Consider the following 20,473-nt stretch of genomic DNA (forward strand, 5'->3'; position numbering starts at 1 on the left):
TCCCCTTACACTGGTATATCTGGCTTCTAGACACAACAATATCAGGGTTTCAAAAAGTATTTAGACTTCAGATTTAGATGGAGCTTATGTTCTCATCAGGCTGAACTGCCTGAATTATTCATGTCTAAGGACATTTTCTGGAATTTAGCAGTGATCTCCCTTTGTCATCTTTTCAAGACATGGAATGAACTCTTTCCCCAGAGATCACAGAAAAAGACATGAATTCTTTGAGATGCACTGGATTCCAAGGGGATGCCAGAGAAAGAGCAACTGAGGTCAGAAAAATCAGAATGGAAAAACAACATGTAGGTTATAAAGTCATCCTGCGCTGCTGGTGCAGGGCTGTTTCCATGGATCTCACATCTAGGGTCCTGTCTCATTTTGTTAAGTGGTTTAAATTACGTATTTCACCTTGTTAGACACCCTGAAAGCTATCCTTTCAGAACATTTCTCATCCTATGAGCTGTATTTCTGTCTACTGCTGCTCTTCTGAACAAAACACTGCCACTTGGTTCTGCCAGAACTGTTGTTAAATCAGAGATTTCACCTTTTGAATGCAAGTGGCAGCAGCATCTGGACTTGGACCCATCTGGACCTGATGCTTAGTTTGTCTTTTTCTCTTCTCTTCGAGGTAGATTTGCTTCATGAACGCTGCTCGACAACGGCCTTGGCGAGCCCTTTCTGCAACCTGGATCATTCTAATGGCTTCTTCAAATGCCATGGCCTTGATGGGTTTCTTCAACAGCACAGCCAAAAAGAAATGGACAAAGAAAAGCATTAGTGTCATGTGTTTTGCTAATTGCTTACCTCAGCTAATGAAACAACAAATGATCTTCTTGCGGAAACTTCCCAAGACAGACAAATAACTGTCATGAACAGCAGAGTCCTGTCTCAGTGCTATCTTGCAATATCTTGGAAGTTTGGTATCTTGAGACGTGGTTTTTTGAGGACCTTCAGGAAAAAGGGAACCTGATGTGTGACAAGGACAGCCTGGTGCTATAGTGGCAAACAAGAATGGCTCTGTATGGCTTGTCTATCCTGCTGACCTTTATCCCTTTGAGAAAAAAGACATGAAGAGCCGTAGGGCTTTGTCCTGTTCAAAGGAGAATTTCTTAGGCTATGGAATGTCTTCCTTTTACTTTTCTGAAGGGATGGGTTTCTGGATGTGCTGCTGGGACCCTAGCTCTCTTGCTGAATGGAAGGACAGGCTGTTCTGAGCAAGCCCAGCCCAAGCGGAAGCAGCCTGGGGAAAAATATATCGGAACAGTGCAGCTGGAGAAAGGGACTCCCCCTTCTCGCTCCTGAGAACCGTTGTTAGCCCCTCATGCTTTCCACGGAAAAGCTGAATTATTGTCCTTTCTTGACGTTAATCCCCCAACTGGAGACAGTTCACATTTAAAGCTTCTATATATATTGTGTGGAGCTTGCTATACTACGCTTTCAGCAGGGCTTTCTATAAAAGAATTACATAGGACAAATGATCTGCAGAGCAGGCTCCTCTGATGAACTCTGCTGTTTTTTGATTTAGATTAGACTGCTTGGAATAGCACTGCCACGGACGCTGAAGAATACAGCGGGCTGCTACACAGCAGTTAGGATTTTCTGAGTGCACATGACTTGCTACGATGCATGCAGAAGCGCGGACAACCCTCTAGCAATTCCAGCGGTGACTGAACTGGAAGTGCAGCACAGGGCACTGGGCTCACACTGTGTGAGGTTATTTCACCCGTGTTTACGGAATCCTGTGCCTCTCTTGGGAGACCCGGACCCTGCCAGAGCGCAAAGTGCGAGAGCCTGGTGCTGCCAGGTGAGCTGGCTGCACGCTGGATTGTCTTATCTGTGCCAGGCTGAATGGGCGTGGGAGCAGAACTGTGGGAAACAAAAAGGCCTCAAGATGTAATGTGCCGAAACAGGATCTCCACAGACCTATATCCGACAACTAGAAGAGCAGAGCATTTACCCAGAGGTTTACTGTGGGGGCCAAGAGGGCTGCAGCTGCCCATTAAAGTAATCTAGCAGAAAGCCTGTGCTCTGTCTCTGCAGATTGCCCCTGTCTGACTAGCGCTGTTCCTTTCCCTGGGAACCTTCCCGCTGTTGCTTTGTGGGATCAAGGCGCAGGCTTCCCCCACCAGCACAAATACTGGTGGAGAATTCAACGGCTGGGGCAGTGCAGCCGTTTGACTAAGTATTCCGATCAGGACTGTCTCTTATGGCTATAGCATCCATGCATCTAAGTCACCCTGACATGTAGGCACGGTTGTTTATTTCAAGGGGTTAGCAATGACTGCTTGTAGGCACTGCGCCATTTCCAAAAGGTCAAAAGTATATCAAATCCAGAACAGTTTTCGCTGGAGTGCTCGTGTACTTCTCCGTAATGACTTTTGCTCTGCCAAAACTCAATTTTCTACTCCTCCGAGCAGCTGCAGCTCTGTAGCTGTACAGAAGAGACTGCAGTCATTGTTCCGAGGTTATAAACAACTGAATGCTAACAGTTGTGCTGACCTGAACTTTGAGTTTTGCCCGTTCCGGTTAGGAATTCTGGTTCAGTAAAACTTAAGGCCAACTTGATTTCAGTAGGACTAATAAAGTGATGAGAGTTAGCTAGACACGTAAAGCACCCACTAAACTTGTCCAAAGGGCTGCCCTTTCTCTGACACTCACACATGTAAAGCAGAGTTGATTCATTTCAGTCTTCACCACACTCAAGATGTGACTGGATATTGTTAGACAGGAAAAATTAACGTTACTTTCTATTTGTGCCTTATCTGTAAACCGACTTTTACTTTCTAACTGCTATAAAAGTACTTTTCACTTCAGTGGCTCATGTGTCCAGGCACGTGTGGCTGTAAATTAAAAAAGTCAAGCATGTTATTACGGAGGAATGTAGCATCCTCACCTGTGTTTGCAGTCCAGCATTAAGCAAAATCTGATCAAGGATTTTCTCCCTCTGCTGCAGGACTTCCAGATTTTCTTTAATGAAATACCTTGGGATAGGTACTTCTAAGTCTTCCTAGACGAAGAAATAGTCATGAGATGCTTTTTAGAACTGCATGAAAATCACATTACTTATTAATTGGACACCTTTGCAAAGCAATTAAATTGGACTGAGATTGTTGAATATTGTGGAGTGCTGGGGAATTTGACCTCTGTAGCAGCTGCTGAGCTGTTACTTTGCAATTACTTAAGGCCTAATTCAACAAAAACAAATAAATCAACCCAGTTTCTGAGCCATGGGAGCCCAGAAATCTTTCATTTTATAATGGCTCGATTATATTTTCAAACTGTTAAAATATTTGGCAGGGTTGCTGGAAATTTAAACATGATTTCCACTGAATTGAATACCTCTGGTTGTATGATCATCACACTTTTTTTTTTTTTTAATCAACATGAAAAATAGATCTGTTCTCTTGCATTTTTTCCAGCCTTTACAAGGAACCAAAGCACAATTCTGTTTGTCTGCAGCTATTTCTACCTGTAGACAAGCTGCCACTGTTTGTGACTGATATCTCAGTCACTTCTCAAAATCAGGCATAATTGGAAGTGGCTGTTTTCACTCACTTCTGTCATTAAAAAGATGTAACTGATTTATGTTTCTACAGATTCTTCTCCTGTAGAATTTCACTTTCGTGAGAACTGAAAAAAAGACGCGGTCAGACAGAAAAACTCCCCAAAAGCTCAGATGCTGTGGAGTGACGTAACTTGTTCTTTGTATCGTATTGAAGACTGGAGCGGGGGGGTGATGTGTCTTCATAGGTTTGGTTTGTCCTGGTACCATGTTCTCTATATACTGTTTCAGGAACATCTAGAGTCTCCCTTCAAAAAAAAAAAATGATTTACCCAGAAGTATAGAAGCAAGGATGGGAGGGACAGGCAGTAGTTACCCTGTTGTGCTACTCAGGGGTTTTACAGTCAAGTTATGCAATAATATGTATATATGGTATATGTGGATGCTTGGTCCTTTTGCCCAAGGAGCCTAAGACAGGTACAAGACTTCATGCTGCACTGTCAGTGCTCTATTCTGTCTGCTGTGGCAACCGCTGTGCTTTGACCTGCTCAGGGAGACCTTTGACTTGACCCTTTGCAGCCTCAATCCTAGCTCTGGCGTGGACTGATGCAGAAGAGAAAAGTGCTGGCTGTAAAAAGCCAAGCACCGCTCCTGCCTTGACACAGGCGCATGGTAAGTGTGCTGCTTGTGAGCTCTAAGGCCTTCCAATTTGGAAAGCAAGAATTTCCAGGGAAGGCTGTGGCCAGTGAAATCAGTCCCTATGAAGATTTCATTACTAATTCCTTCAGCTGCACACTGTGCAGACGGGACATCCCTCTTATAGCAGCATAAAAAAGCCTCCAAGCAGGACTGTGTTTACCCCTCTTGATTTTATCAATGTAGAGGTCTGGTACGCTGAAGTTTCTAAATATTTGTCTCATTAAGCTCCCTGTTTGCACCTTCCAACATCCTTGATTGTTGATGGAAATGATTATATGTTGTGCTTTCGGAGCGCCAGTTGCTCTAGGATGGATTACAAACCTGGCTGTCTTTAGCTATAAGAAATCATACGGTTTGCCTGGATGCCCTCGCACGCGTTGAGAGGGTTTTTCTGCTGTCAGGTAGCTGTGAGAATCGGTGTAGGGATGATGAGTATCTCTGGTGTCTAACCTGGGCTTTAATTACAAGTGATTCTGGACGGCGACTTTTACTGACTGTAAAGGTGAGATCAAAGCCATAACATAATGCTGGGGCTGGAGGGGGTGGGGAGCAGGGAGCCTGCTTCTCTTCAGTATCTCTTTTTGGGGCCCAGCATTGAAAAATTAGCTTGAGATGTTTATCCTCAAGTCAAATTTGCAGCTTTTTTGCCACTCCCAGCTCCACATGGGATTTGCGTATCCAAATACCTTTACAATTACCCTAGGAAACGGAGTGACTGAGTGCTGGAAGCAACCGTACAAAAACATGAGGCACAGAACTAAAGAAAGATGAAGTTTGGCCTTAAAGTGACATAGTAAAAAGTATGCAATGTCATCGCATAAGATGTAAAATAAGACTACTCTGTTGTGTTCTCTGTCTACGATCATGCTGGCTCTTAGCCCACGATAATACAGTGAAAGGAAGGAGTACAGATATCCTTTCTGGGTAGATTCTTTAAGAAACAGAAGTTATTTGTCAAGTACTGGCCAAGAATTTTGTTTTGTAACCAAGAATTTGTGATTATTTGATAGAAAAAAACCCACAAATCTGTATTCCTATCTATCATGGAAAACAATGTTTTCTTTGAAAAAGCCTGAAAACTTTTCAGTGACTTTTTTTTTTTTTTTGTAGTAGGTAGGTACATCATACCATCTTAAAATTAAGGTGTAATACAGGAATTTGGATTTCTGCTTGGTTTTTTTAATAGATGTCAAGTATGGCTTTTTGGACTTGCCAACTTTTTTACTGCAGGTGAGCTTACTGGTAAAGTCATGGAAACAGCAGTGCTTAATGATTTCAAAATATGATGCGAAGGATCGGTTTCCCTGGAGGTGTATTTATACTCCCTAGTGTGCCTTCTCATAGTTTACAATAGTTCTCTACTGCGATTAATGTAGAAGGTAAAGAACTAGTGAAAGTTCACAGTGATTACCATCCTAAATTTGCAGTGAAATATAGCTGTGCAATTGCAAACAGAAACATGCTGGCAAATCTCAAAATGATGCTATAAGGATATTAGGCAATTTATCTTACGTTATAACTGGGATCCTGGAAAAAAAAAAAAAAAAAAAAAAAGTAGCAATTTAGCTCTAACTTCCCCCCCCCCCCCACGGCCGCAGATAAGCCGCGGTACCTGAATGTGACGATAGGTGGGGCTGTCTGCGAGAGAAGGAACCGTCCCTGTGCGGGCAGGGGCTGCTCGCGCACCAGCCGCTCTGCAGCCCTGCGCTCCAACACCCCCCGCTCCTGCCTCTTGCACAAGCAGCGGCTTGGCTCACATTTCTCGTTTTAGTAGTCCATTGTACAACAAACCACCAGACCAGACGGTGCAACTTCTAAGCGTTACCTGCTCCCTGCTGCAGAAGCCTGGAGCCTGGCTGATTCCAGTGACACAAAGGGCAGACTGGAGGGGACTGTACCTTAGTTATCAGTTGCCCATCTTCTACCTAATCCTGCATTAGAATCAGGCAGAGTCAAGCTGCTGACATTAATAGTGGAGTTGTCTTAAGTTAATACGACTTCATGTTGGGACGCGTGCAAGGGAAAGATCCACAGAGCCTGGGTTGTTACGGAGAAGCAGAAGTGCAACGTATCGATCAAGCAGATTAGCTTTTAAAATCTTGCTCCAATATATAATGCTCATCATAGATCAAATATACTCCCATCTTTAAAAAAAAATACCATAATCACTGATCATCCAGTACACCAGCGAACATGCAAGAAGCTAAATCAGTTGATGGAACATCACAGACCACAAGTAAACGTGACTGTCCTTAAAATGCAGGATAGGCAAAGTTCATATGGATTTGCTCATAATAGAGGTAAGCTTACCGGGAGAAGCTTTAGATCTTCCAGGATATTATCAACGTAATGAAATTCTGAGTTCTCCAGGTCCACCATCTCTTTTTTTATCTCCAGGATCCGGCCCATCACGCCATCCAGCACTTGCCGAATCACTGTTCGCTTCTGCTGGTGAATGAGCCGGTCATGGGCCGTCCCCAAGTTACGGGAGATTTGTATGTATTTGATGTAGGAAGCGGCTAACATCTTGAATGCTTTCACGCGGTCCTTCTCTGGCTCAAGGAACTCTTCTCTTTCTCTCCAGAGCTGAATGTCGAGGTCTTTCTGGGCATCTGTCCACATCTTATTGTAAGTACTAATTGAAAAGAGAAGACTATGTTAACCTGACATGAAAGCAAGAGTTAGCGTTCATTGATGCCAGGGCTCTATGTGTGTGGGTTTCTCAAAAAAAGTGAGCCTAGAAATGTGAGCTATTACATTTATAAAGAGATTTTAACTAAAATGCATTTTTAAAAAAATTAGCAAAAGTTTATCTTTTTGATTGTTTTAAAAAATAGGCATCTTAAAATGTTTTATTAATGAAAGCTTCAACGTTAAATACGTTTCAACTTCATCCTTGACATGCCTGAAGCATCCTTTAAATGCTTGAAGCTACAGCCCCCAACAGTGCCACGAGTGTCAGTCAGTTCTGCTGAGAAGATGATTTAATAGAAAATGTGTCTCCCCTCAAAGCCCTTATGATGGGGGAAGGTCCATTTTGGGTCTCTGCATGTTTGGGATGAGGACCAATTGAGATTTCTAAACCATGTGTTGCTTTTCTGCCTTTCTGAAGTGGTTGCTCAGAGCTAATTGTAGCGTCAGGGCTGTATCGGTGCCAATGCCAGAGCGTAGCTGTGGGCGCTACTGCAAATGCGAAGTGAGAAAAATAAATTACTTCTATGATAGCAACTGCTGCGCTCCAAGCAATTGCTAAATGTCTGGTCCAGTGGCTAGAGGACTATCTGATGTGGAAGATGTCATCTAAGGCCAGCTTAATTCCGAGAAGTCATAATGCTGTTTACTTGCTAGTTCTGGCAGGAAAAGGTGGACTCTGATGTGGGCAGGGGCTGGGTGTCGGTGGCTTTTCGTGGTGAAAGCAGGTCAGTGCAGAACATCATGGGAAATCGGCCTAAAGGAGCAAGAAACGGACTCTGGGCGATGAGGCTTTTACCCAGAGAAGAGCTCAAACAGCAGGTTTGTCACTGAAAGGTGCTAACATCTGTGGTAGTGACAGACACTTCTAGGTCCTGTTTTACTTTGTAACCTCTCTTTGCCAGATGGAGACTCTCTCTTGGGAGTGACAGGCATCAAAAAAACTTACGTCCCTGAAAATGCTTCTCTACTAGCAGAGCTAAGAAATTTCTTCTCCACCGAGACTCAGTTTTGCTGGGAGAAAAACAGTTGATTCATATTGTCGGGGGAAAACAGTGGGTTAAGTTAACAAGGAAAGCTGACTTTTGTTTCTTAGACCTAGAAATAAAGGCCATTTATTTAGTGCAATCTAGACCCATCCACGAGCTTAACCAAGCTATTGCTTACTGTTCCTAGAGCCTCTCAGAGAAGGATGAGGACAGTAAAAGGCCTCATCTCCATCAGATGAGCTTTCAGAGCTGACCTCTCGCTGGTCTGAGCAGCACTGAGGGAGTGCTTGTGTATTAATTCTGACAAGAAAGCTGGGTGGCTGTTCGCATTGCCTGTGCTTGACAATAAATGCCTAAATTGGAGCTCTGTCAGCTGATTTTATCAGAGTACAGAACAGAATGACCCCAGGCTTGTGCTGCAAGAGGGACAAGTGGGGTGGAGAGGACAAACTCCAGCCCACAAAGTGCCCCAAGCGTGGGGCGTGCACTGCACATCCAGGATGCTGATGGGGCTGCTGGGACTCCCCAGAGCAGTCAGCGAAAACACCAACAATCTGAACCATGCTATTGAATTTGCACCATTAACTTTTTAAAGTGCATATTATACTTTTCAGCTGACCTGGGGTTCTGCAGGATGCAGCTGGTTCTTGCTTTTCCTAATGCCTCTGCAGCCCACCCAGGTCTTTCCCCTTCCTCTTTTCCTACTTCATTTACATCCCGCTGCACTACCCAAATCACTCAATTGCGGCAATTAACCCAGGTGCAGCAGATAAACAAAATAAAACCAGCAGAGTTTTTCTCTCAAAGCCAGAAGGCTGGCCCAAACAAGACCAGAATTAGCTTTGACCTAACAGCTCTGCCTGTTGATCAGTGGGAGTTTTGTACACGTCGTCTGAAGCTGGGACACGGAAGAACACGCGCTGCTGTGAGGTTCACCAGGTTTTCCAGCACAGAAGGAAACAACGTGGTATTGTACTTAGCTAGCTGTGCCTACTCACAGACCGTTTGGTAGCAGGGAGGTTATAAATCCTGGAGGAAGCCTAGCCCTGCAGGTTGTCCCTACACCCATACCGCTGATTTATGAACAGGGGGTATCCTCGGGCCAGAGCGTTTTGAATGCAGGTTATTGCGCGGAGACAACAGGTTGTGCCGCAAGGAGAACCCACTCCACGATTGTCTGCTCCAATTTACAATAATCTCCCTTTCTGCCTCCTCTGACTGAGGAATGTCAAGTGGTTCCTCCTGCTGAGCCAGCTAATATCCAGTTTCTTTTTGTATTTTGAATGACTTTTTGAGGGAGGAGGGGGACAGAGTGCTCTAGCCCTTCAGACTACGTTAACCTAATACAATATCGATAGAACCTAATTGCTTCCATAAAGCATTAGCTTATCAGATAGGCAGGAAGATGATCGCAAGCATGTTACTCTGGGTCACATGTTAAAACTATGGACGTTAGGGTACGTTTGCAGCTTTTGTAGCAGTGATGCTTCATGTAAACGAGGGCAAAAGAAGGGACAGGCCCACTGGAAAATGAAGTATTGAAGGAAAAGATTGATGTGGAACTGCTAAATTCTCAGCTGTGATAAGCTGATAGCTCCTGTGTACCTGCTGCGGTCAGGGCGACTGACACCTGGGGGGGACCTGGCCCTCATGCTTCAGTTTGTTAGGCACGTGATGGGGAACAGCAGATACTTGCTAACGGGACTGTGCGAGCAGAAATGTGATCTGAGTGTTTCTTCAGTGTACCCCGATTAAAAACTAGCAGACACATGCACAGGCATTTGTTTCCCCTCCCCAAAACAGAATTAAAATAATTATTTCACGTTTTACTAGTGTCCAAATGGGAGCCCTTCTGGACTAGTTTGAAGGATCAGATGTGCTTGGTGTTTATAGCCCTTTCTGGTGGGCTTCGCAGAGCTGCTGTCATCCTAAGGAGCCCTTCCTCTTTGGAGACAAATATGCTCAAGGGCAGCCAGGAGTACTGCGTGTCTTTGAGGTTACGTGTTAAAAGCAAAGGATGAGACTGACTCTCCCTGCCTGTTAATCAGGCAGCATGTGACCCCTAAGTCCCTATGTGAATTTTTGCCTATCTGCTCAGTCTCCCCTTGCATTAAGTGGTAAATTCCCTCAAAATTGCTTCCATGCGCTGAAGGGGGAGTATTACACAGCCTTGAGTGTGCTGGCTTTATTTACTGTGACCTGTTCATTGCATAGGCGTGCTCCTGTTCTGTAACGGCCAGGCTGTGAGCTGTATCCATGCCTGAGGGTGATACTGCATCAGAATTAGACTGGATTACAGTATCTAACTAGACTACTAGTGCGGGTAACCAGCAGGACAAAACATAATTCTCCTACTCAAGATGTAACGTTATTAAATCCTGAAAAAGCAAGAAGTCTGTCTCAATCTCTGCACGTGTATAGCAGTATAAGTAATGCTGCAAATTGTCATAGCAACTACAAAATAGGAGCGTTATGGGGAAAATAAGCAACACTGTAATGGAATGAGGAAAAAACACATAGTGACTTAATTCCAGGGCCCCCCGACCACTTTTTTGGCAGCTTACAGCTTGGAGGGAAGGTCAAGACTTCACCTCCTAACTGATGTCCCTGCTCTTCACTCCCACAAAGTAGAAACAGAATCTAAAGCAAGGGCTTAAGATGACTCTCTTGCTATAGCATGATTTCTAGTTTGAATCTTGCTTTCATTGCTCAAAATAAAGCCTGATCTGCTTATTTTAGAGTGAAGCTTCGAAATATGTTTTTTCTGTTCAAGTTATAAAGAGATGTTTAAAATCCTGCCAAATTATGCATTGCCTCACTTTAACATTGCAGGGCCCTCTAACTCTGTGTGTTTGCTTGACCCATCTCTTCTTAAGGCGTAGAAAAATACGTTGGTTTTGAGTACAGCTGAGGTTAGCCTGCTCATTGCACTGAACTGGTTTTGAGACTTAAGCATGTCCTTCTTGGAAGGATTTGTGCTGAGCACACAAACAGATCACTGCTGAGCCAGTCATGGAAACGGGCATCAGAGGGGCTACCTTTGTGAGTGTGTGGGGGTTCTTTTTTTTTTTTCTCCCCAAAGTATCTCGGTGTTTTTACTTAGCTGCTGAAGGGAACACTATTTCTGTTCTTCCAGGACATGGCACGGTTTGCACTCCAAGCTGTGTCTGCCTCTGGGGTGGTGTATGGGCTGAAGGCTGGCTGCTTTGATGACTGTTTTTTCTGGGCTGTCCTCTGAGGACAGAAATATCTCACATTTTGACACGCCAGCCATGTGAAGGCAGAGTGTGGTACTGTATCAGTCCTACTGTTTTTTCTGACATGGGCACATGTAAAGAGATGGAAGGGAAAACACTGGACTCTGACCTAGCCCGCTGACTACATCTAATATGGAAACTTCATCTAATATGGAAATTTGATTAAATGAGCACTAAATTGTGAGGTTTAAAACCTTTCTGAAGCATCTAAACTGCCCCTGCAAACTACCCGCATTTCTCCTTTCTCAGAAGGTGAGACTGGGCTGTGTTGGGCCATCTGAGAGGGACCAGAGAAAGCACTGGTGGGGTTTGGGAGAGCGAGGGGGTGGGCAGGTGGGCTGCAGGGGGATCTGTGCGTGGGAACCGGGCTCCCGTGGGCACAAGGAGCCCAGCATGTATGCAGCACTGCACAGGACAAGGCAGCGGTCACGGCGCGGAGGAGAGGTGACCGAGACGGGGGTTAGCCACAAGGAAGTGCGCACAGGGGCCAGTCCTCAGGGTCTCTTCTAAAGAGACTCGGGGCTTGACAGGTCAGCCATTGTGCTGAGCCCTGGGCAAACACAGGGGAGGGAAACCCTGCCCTGCAGCCTCAGTAAAATAAAGAAACAAGAGACAAAGGTTGGGAGGGGAAAGTGAGGCCCTGGGAGGAAAAGGGGCTTGCACAAGTGCCGCTGCTTTTCTTTTTCCTTCTCTCTTTCTAAAAATCACCAGACTTAAAATGACTGCTGGCTTATCCCGGTCAGCAGAGTTACCTGCTCCCTCATGACAGCCTGCTCAGGTATTGCATGGTGATTGCTGGGCTGAATATATTACGGCAGTAGCCCCCTCTTTTCCTTTTTCTTTTGTCTTATTATAGACAACATGTTTTTGGGGATGGAGAGGTGCAGACAGAGATCAGTGTGGCCCTGTGACACAACCAAATTCAATAAAAGGTGGTCTGAATCAATGCCTGTTTTAAAAGCCTGCAGCCTGGAGCAGTGGAGAGTCACAGTTCCGAGCTTGGCCAGGCTTGCCTTGCTCCCAAAATAATATTAGGCTTACAATTATGCCAACAAACTTCTTAGCTGGTGGTGAACATAACGTTGCCAGATGACTACTTTTAAGCATTGCTCTAGCCATGATGTTTTACAGAGATTGAAGCATTTGGGGAAAATAAAGTATAAATCCAAACAGGCTTTGGTTGGGATGGGAAGAAAGCATACAGCCTGCTGGCTTTGTTAATGTGAACAGCTCTGTGCTTCTGTCATCTCCAATTTCAGTCCTTGGTACTACAGCTGAAAGCAAATAGAGGATAAAAGATTTTCATGGCATAAATGTAACGGGAAACTGCAGGGAAGGTGGGGAAGCCTGCTTTGCTAAGCAGCGGTGTCAACGCCGCACCTCAGCAGGATTCAAGCACACCTGCTCTGGCTAAACTCATAAGGCTGATTCGAAAAAAACAGCTGTTTTCTTACAGGACATTGCAAAGCGATTAAGGTAGGGGAGACAATATTCAGGGCTGAGCTTTGCTGTAGCATGCTCTGAGGGCCGTCATCTGTCTGTCTGTCAGGCTGCAGCTCCTGCCTGGGCTGGAGGCTGCGCTCCCCTAGGAGGTAAGGAGAAGAGCAGCCTGCTCTCCTTTGCAAGCACTAGTTCTCCTGGCCAGGGAAACGTGAAAGGATGGGGAAGGAGAGCTTTGGTAACTCACACCCCGTCACTGTGCAGCAGTGCCTCAGCAGATGCTGTAGTGAGCTCGTTGTTGGGATGGACAGCCAGAAACCAGCTGGAGCTGAGGACACCCTACCTACCCAAGGCCCGAGCAGCATTTGCCTATACCACTCTTGACTGGGTGCGGCAATGTTTATTCCAGCATTAACCATTCTAATTATGTAATTTACTTTTTTTTTTTTTTCCTTTGTTTTTCTTCCTTAGAAAAGGAAAGAGTGATCGCCCATCCAGCTGCCTACAGCTGCATGCATAAAGGGCAGACACCGTGTCTGGGTGCTGCTCTACCTCTGCCAGGGTCAGAAGGCTTTAAGCTAACACAGTCCGCTTGGTTTCTTAAAAACTGTAGCCTCTTCTTTCACTGTTTTCTAGCACAAGTGTTGCTGGGATATTTCCGCTGACAGTGCTTTTTCCCAAAGGAGAAAACATACAAGTAACGCACAAGATGCTTCCCTACCTCATTAGGGATGAAGGCAGGCGCGGAAGGGAGTTGCAGCTTTGAGTCTTAGTTGTGATCATTTTGATTCTGTCTCTGTTTTCCTGCTTTAACGTGACAAGCAAGATGACACACTAACGCTCACCAGGGGTGGAAAGAAGGGCAAAGATGAATCCGTGACTGCTTGGGAGATGTATGAGAGAGAACATGCTAGGAATGCCCAGGAGGAAGCTAATAATTGTGCCGTTTAGATGGAATTTGAAGAATATGGCCTGGGGCCACAGGCTGAATGAGGGGATAAAAAGAAATATTCAACAACAGCCCAATCGCTGAATGAGGCTGGGGCCCCGTGGGAAGAAAATAGGATGTGATCACAACATAAGAAACTGCATCGTAATGCAGCCATGTAAAGGGGGGGAGAGAAAAGTGGCTTAAAAGCTGCGCTGACGTTTTCTTACATTTTCGTTTTGCAACCCAAATTTTCTTTGAGTTTTAGGGGCTGTAATATAAAATACGTAGTTTTCCTTTGGTTCTTCAGTCAGAAACTGAAAGGAAGATGCTAAAGATCTTCTCTTGGCTCAATATTTAAGCACTGAATTAATGTAAGTTCTATTTGTGACATGAGATTAAACTTTAAAGCCCTTTGATTGTTTAAAGCTCCTTGGTGGCAGTGGCAAATGTCTTGTAGCTGATTAAAACCTGCTACAAATGGTAGCAGCGCCAAGACTCAGCTTTGAACGTGTCTGGACTAGGACTGTTAGGGCAAGTTAAGAAATTGCTGGTCAAGATACCCTACAGGTCAAGTAAATGGTAAACAAATGCATAAAAGAGGAGGAAACGCAGCAGGAAAACATAAATGCAAAAGCGTTTATGTAAATCTCCTGTTCAATGTCTGGAACAGAATGTACATCTGTATGCAAATGCTGGGGTTTGAGTACTTTAGGAAGTGCGACACGTCCAGCACTTCTTAATCAACCCTACAGCAAACGTAATGGGTATGCCATGCCTCTTGTGAGCACTACAACTGTCCTTAGAAAATGTCAAGCATGTCTGGACATGCTGACTTTTCTTTTGGCTGGCTGGTGGAGCTTACTGACCCTAAGAGAATATAGCTGAGCATTTACTGAGTGTCCTGGCTCTATCTTGATACAAAACTGACTAAAGCAGCGGAATAACACGCCACTGTGATCTTTAGACCACACGTCTGTTGAAATCACAGGGCCTTGAGGATGGCAAACATGCCTCATAAACCGATTGGAAATACTGAAATCCCAGCCACGTAAATTGTGTGCAGCGTGACTCAGTGCTGCAAAAGTTGCCAGTCTGACCACTGTGACTTCAGTGCCTGTGAGACAACAGTCCTGCACTCAGCTTATGTCTAGCATGTCCCACTGGCTGCACGAGGCGTGTGCGACTTCTCTGTCTGCGGCAGCTGTTCTTCCAGATGTCTAAAAAGCAGCTGTTTACCTCAAGCTCAAAAAAAGTCATGTGCTGGGTAGCATTTCTGTACAGCACACAGGATGTGACTGGACAGCACTGAAAAACCAGCATTAAAGGCTTGGCTGTGACTTACCGACGTGCCTACCCTTTTGTAGGATGGGAGTCTGTCTTCCATGTGACATGGCAAGATCGGCAGCCATCCCTATTCCCAGCCAAATAAGGTGGTGTCCCCTAAAATATTTTTGCCTGAAGTACCAAAGTTCTTTCTCATAAACCCCATGTGTTAGTAGCTCTTAGCTTCACTGCCTTCAAGTAAGGCAGTCCGTTTTAAAACATCTTTGTCACGTGGCTTTTAAAATACTTTTAATTTAGCATGATTTATGGTACACAGCCAGGATAACCTCACTACGTGATCATGTAACGGTAGCTGCGGTAACTTACTTGAGAACCAACTCAGCTGTACCTTGCAAAACCAGATAGCCTAGGATGAAAGGAAAGTGTGCTATTGCGTGACTACTGGCATCGATTACAACTCAGGGGGCGGAATGCACAAGGCTGTGGACAGGAAACATCAGGATAAATTTTTTATGGATTTGCTAGCACTGTCAGCTCCAACCATTTAAAAATCATGAAATGCAACCTTTAAGGCTTCATATATTTCAGTAAGAATTTAATACTTTTTGTTTTGCTGATAGTTTGGGAGCATTTTTGCTTCACATTTTTTCTGGTGTTTTGTTTTCTTTTTTTAAATAATTATTTTTTTAAAGGAATGCTGAGATCCTCAGGTGATACTGAATCCCGTTACTGGTGCAATAAAGAAAAGCACAAACTGTCCAGAAGGCTTGGTATGCTGACTGAGGTGTAGAACACAGTAAACAAAACTATCCAGCCCGCTGCTTAGCTCGAGCTCTATAGATGCAGCGGCTGATGAACTGGTGTCTATTCAAGACTCGTGTTTATGAAGGACTGGATTAGCGTAGCTATAAATGCTGTGCTCTGCACAGTTATAGAGTGATTATAGTTAAGTGAGCCAAGTAGCATCAATGTCAAATTGGAGTCCCTCACCAGCATCACTACCTCATTTGGAAACAGCACTGTATATATTTTTGTCATGTGATGTGGAGATGCATATCACATTTATATGGATTTGCTGTTCAATGCTGGCAATGCTATAGGAAATGCTAAAGAGCCCTGTCTCTATTAAAATTAAACTGAGCTAAGCCAAACAGTTGAAGCACAAGCATTTTCCAACTATATTCAATTCCTTTGGTGTTGATCTGGCTCACGTAACAGCAGCCGTGATTCAGACCGTAAGAATGACAGGTTATGAAGGAACTCTCTCAGGAAGAGGTCAATCACTACTTTTGTGGCAGGATTTTTTGTGGTTGTTTTTTCTTTTAAACAACACAATTTAGATAACTATCCATTCATTTGAGAGCTTCCTTTAGCTGAGCCACCGCGCCAGTGCAAGGCGTGATTAGCGCCGTTGCAAGCCAAGCCCTGCACTGCATTAGCCACCGGTCTCCAGCTTTGGGCTGCAGGAGGCTGCGTGGGGTCTGTGTCCTCGGACAGAGCCCCCATGCCAGCTCTGCTGTGCCCTTGGTGGTGTTTCTTTTTATTCCTCTCAGCTCACCCTTCTCTCCTGAGCCAAGGAGCAAGGAAAAGGCAGCAGCCTGGCCGGAAAGCAGTGGGGTTGGCAGCGGTGCCCGGCTGGGACTGCAAATGCACTGAGGCTGGGTTAGGGGAAGCCCAACATGGAGGCAACAAGGAGAGCTGCTCTGCTTTGGGGGCTAAAAGGGTGATTTAGAGATGGAGGGTTTTTATCTGGCAAAGAGCTGGCATTGGGAAAGATGATACTGAGCAAAAGAGGGGCTTTGAAGCCGGTACCGCTAAAGACAGAGGAGACCACCTCAGGTAAGAAGCTGGCAGAGGCTTCAACCCGCTGGGGCAGTGGTTTGACTATGGTCGGGTTTGGCTATGGTCGGGTTTGGCTACGGTAAGCTTTGCCCATGGTCAGCTTTGGCTATGGTCAGCTTTGACTATGGTCGGTTTGGCTATGGTCAATTTGGCTGTGGTCAGCTTTGGCTGTGGTCAGGTTAGGCCGTGGTCAGGTTTGGCTATGGTCAATTTGGCTGTGGTCAGCTTTGGCTGTGGTCAGGTTAGGCCGTGGTCAGGTTAGGCCGTGGTCAGGTTTGGCTATGGTCAATTTGGCTGTGGTCAGCTTTGGCTGTGGTCAGGTTAGGCCATGGTCAGGTTTGGCTATGGTCAATTTGGCTGTGGTCAGCTTTGGCTGTGGTCAGGTTAGGCCATGGTCAGGTTTGGCTATGGTCAATTTGGCTGTGGTCAGGTTAGGCCATGGTCAGGTTTGGCTATGGTCAATTTGGCTGTGGTCAGCTTTGGCTGTGGTCAGGTTAGGCCATGGTCAGGTTTGGCTATGGTCAATTTGGCTGTGGTCAGCTTTGGCTATGGTCGGTTTGGCTATGGTCAATTTGGCTGTGGTCAGGTTAGGCCATGGTCAGGTTTGGCTATGGTCAATTTGGCTGTGGTCAGGTTAGGCCATGGTCAGGTTTGGCTATGGTCAATTTGGCTGTGGTCAGGTTAGGCCATGGTCAGATTTGGCTATGGTCAATTTGGCTGTGGTCAGCTTTGGCTGTGGTCAGGTTAGGCCATGGTCAGGTTTGGCTATGGTCAATTTGGCTGTGGTCAGGTTGGGCCATGGTCAGGTTTGGCTATGGTCAATTTGGCTGTGGTCAGCTTTGGCTGTGGTCAGGTTAGGCCATGGTCAGGTTTGGCTATGGTCAGGTTTGGCTGTGGTCAGCTTTGGCTATGGTCGGTTTGGCTATGGTCAGGTTAGGCCATGGTCAGGTTTGGCTGTGGTTGGTTTGGCTATGGTCAGGTATGGCTGTGGTCAATTTGGCTATGGTCAGGTTTGGCTGTGGTCAGGTTTGGCTGTGGTTGGTTTGGCTATGGTCAGGTTTGGCTATGGTCAGCTTTGGCTATGGTCAGCTTTGGCTATGGTCGGTTTGGCTATGGTCAGGTTAGGCCATGGTCAGGTTTGGCTGTGGTTGGTTTGGCTATGGTCAGGTATGGCTGTGGTCAATTTGGCTATGGTCAGGTTTGGCTGTGGTCAGGTTTGGCTGTGGTTGGTTTGGCCGTGGTCAGGTTAGGCCATGGTCAGGTTTGGCTATGGTTGGTTTGGCCATGGTCAGCTTTGGCCATGGTCAACTTTGGCTATGGTCAGGTTTGGCCATGCAGGGCAGCAGCAGGCAGCAAGTACTGCCCCAGGGGGTGTTTTTATTTTTTCCTCTAACATATTATTATTATTTACTCAACTTGAGCAAGCCCCATCCAGCTCAGAACTGGGCACAAGAGCTGCCGCAAACTGGACTGTGCCCAGGGTTTCACATCGCTGGACCTGGCGGCAGCAAACAGCAGAACACCGAGGGGATAACGGCTTGGAAGCCGCCCACGCCGGCAGGCTCCCAGCTGCGTAGTGCAGCAGTAGTAACGCCGCCTTAATGTAGGAGCTTGCTATCTTAGTAGTGGTTCTGGAGTAATGAGTATGGCTCCTCGCAGGCACTTTGATCCGATGCCATCAGCAGTGTCTGGTGATTGCAAATAAACTTTTAAAGCTTTGTATTGTGCTGACAGCATGAGGAGTTCATTAGGGGGGAAAAAACCCACCAAACCCAACAGGATGTGCCAATTTTGGTCTGTAGAGAGGAAAAAGTTGGGGTTTTTTTGCAAGCGGTGAAGGGCCTGGTGTCTGAGGAGGGGGAATATCAGCGTTGGGCTGAAGGCTGCTGAGGCGATGGGTTTGCAGAGGGGGGATCCCCCTGCCCAGGGCACCCCCTGCTGCCGGGCCCGGTGGCCCCGGTTACACCGCGTGTGCCCCGTTACACCGCGTGTGCCCCGTTACACCGCATGTGCGCCCCGTTACACCGCATGTGCGCCCCGTTACACCGCGTGAGTGCCCCGTTACACCGCGTGTGCGCCGGTTACATCGCGTGTGTGCCGGTTACACTGCGTGTGCCCCGTTACACCGCGTGTGTGCCGGTTACACCGCGTGTGTGCCGGTTACATCGCGTGTGTGCCGGTTACACCGCGTGTGTCCCGTTACACCGCGTGTGTGCCGGTTACACCGCGTGTGTGCCGGTTACACCGCGTGTGCCCCGGCAGGTGCCGCGCTCTGCCGGTAGGTGCGGCGCTGGGTTTTTAATTTTTTTTTTTCTTTCTTTCTTTAAGGAAGCTTACGGGGGGGGGGGGGAAGCTGAGCAAATCCTGCTCGGAGTGAGGAGGCAGCAGCAGCCGGGACGGAGGCAGATGCCCCCAGCCCCGGCGGTCGCTGCCCAGCCGCCCCTGCCTGACAGGTGTGCCGGGTTCGGGGTGCAACGGCCGGAGGAAGCACGGCGGGTGGGCTCAGCCCGTTACACCGGGAGCCCCCCGCCCCCGCAACCGCGCTACTCACGCCTGAGACATGCCGGGGCTGCTCCTCCGCCGCGGGGCTGGCCCCGGGCACAGCGCCCGTGCGGCCGGTAACCGTGCGGCCCGGTAACTGTGCGGCCCGGTAACCGTGCGGCCCGCGCCGCCCCGCCGTCACCGCGGAGACGGGGCGGGGGGGGGGGGGGGGGCGCTCCCCGGTGCTGCTGCAGGGCCGGCCGTGGAAGAAGGGTAGGGTTAGTGTTTATCGCTGTCTGTTTCGCTCTATTTCATGTTTATTTTTCCCCATTTAATCTGTGTTTTTGTCTTTCATGTTTATTTTTCTCCCTGTCATCTGTATTTCTGTCTATTTCGTGTTTATTTTTCTCTCTTTCATCTTTATTTCACTTTATTTCAACGCTGTTTCTATCTTTTCCTCCCAAGGGGTTATCCCAGTTGCATTTTTCCTCTACTCCTCCCTCCTCAAGTACATATTGAGGCAAGTTTCTAGTGCTTTTTCCATTCCCTTACCACTTAAAAACCAGTTTATTATTATTTTTTCCTCGCAGCAGCTGGAAACCTGCCTGGTGTTTGCATTTCCTCCATCCATCACACCCCTGAACCCTGCACATCTGTCAGGCAGGGGCGGCTGGGCAAGGACCGCCGGGGCTGGGGGCATCTGCCTCCATCCCGACTAGTGCTGCATCCCCACGCCTTGCAGGATTTTCTCTGCTTCCCCCCTCCTGCTTCCTTTAAAAAAAAAAAAAATAGCAACGGGGGAAATATGAGCGTGTCGTGATGCTGCCTGTAAAATCCCATCTGTAGTTTCTGAGCCCTGCTTTGGTAGGAGGCTGGCTTCGAGGGCAAGACAGCTGTTTTGCCTCCGTGTAAACTCCAGCAGTGAAGCTGGAGTTTTTAAAAATAATTGTTCTAACTTATTGCTTGTGTGCAGGGTGAGAAGCATCGGTCACAGAACATTAAAAGGCTTCTTTAAGAGGGGCAAAATCAAAGCTAGCAAGGCAGCATTACAGCACATGACAATTTTGGGGGAAAAAATACACTCCTTCACAGAGTGGGGGGGGAGGAGAAAAAGCAAGAAGTTTGGGACAATGAGTGTTTTGCCAGCAATTGCATTTTTTGCCATAAATCTCTAGGTGTCTGCATTCCTTTGCCTTCCCCCCTGCCCCCCCCCCCCCTCCTTGAAGCCTTGAAGCTCCAGCTTGTATAATTAGGTGAGACTCTTGGCTATCATGTTTTTGAAATAAAGTTCCTAGCCCCCCCATGGTTTTGGAGAAAAAGCTTGAAAATGTGAACCCTGAAGAATCAAGACCAT

At 46.6% G+C, this 20,473-nt stretch overlaps 1 protein-coding gene across 1 annotated transcript in view; it reads right to left on the minus strand.

The window, feature by feature from the left end:
• Nucleotides 1-19,325, minus strand: part of IQCA1 (IQ motif containing with AAA domain 1) — a 112,493-nt gene extending 93,168 nt beyond the window's left edge. The window contains exons 1-4 of the mRNA XM_055813204.1: nucleotides 19,190-19,325; nucleotides 6,515-6,839; nucleotides 2,897-3,010; nucleotides 548-736 (exon numbers count right to left, since the gene is read on the minus strand). Of these exons, the coding sequence (XP_055669179.1) occupies nucleotides 548-736; nucleotides 2,897-3,010; nucleotides 6,515-6,839; nucleotides 19,190-19,200 (639 nt within the window). The 5' untranslated portion in view covers nucleotides 19,201-19,325. The remainder of the gene's footprint in view (nucleotides 1-547; nucleotides 737-2,896; nucleotides 3,011-6,514; nucleotides 6,840-19,189) is intronic.
• Between the last annotated feature and the right edge of the window lie 1,148 nt (nucleotides 19,326-20,473).

This window comes from Falco peregrinus, chromosome 8 (genome assembly GCF_023634155.1).
Source record: "Falco peregrinus isolate bFalPer1 chromosome 8, bFalPer1.pri, whole genome shotgun sequence".
Lineage (NCBI taxonomy): Eukaryota > Metazoa > Chordata > Aves > Falconiformes > Falconidae > Falco > Falco peregrinus.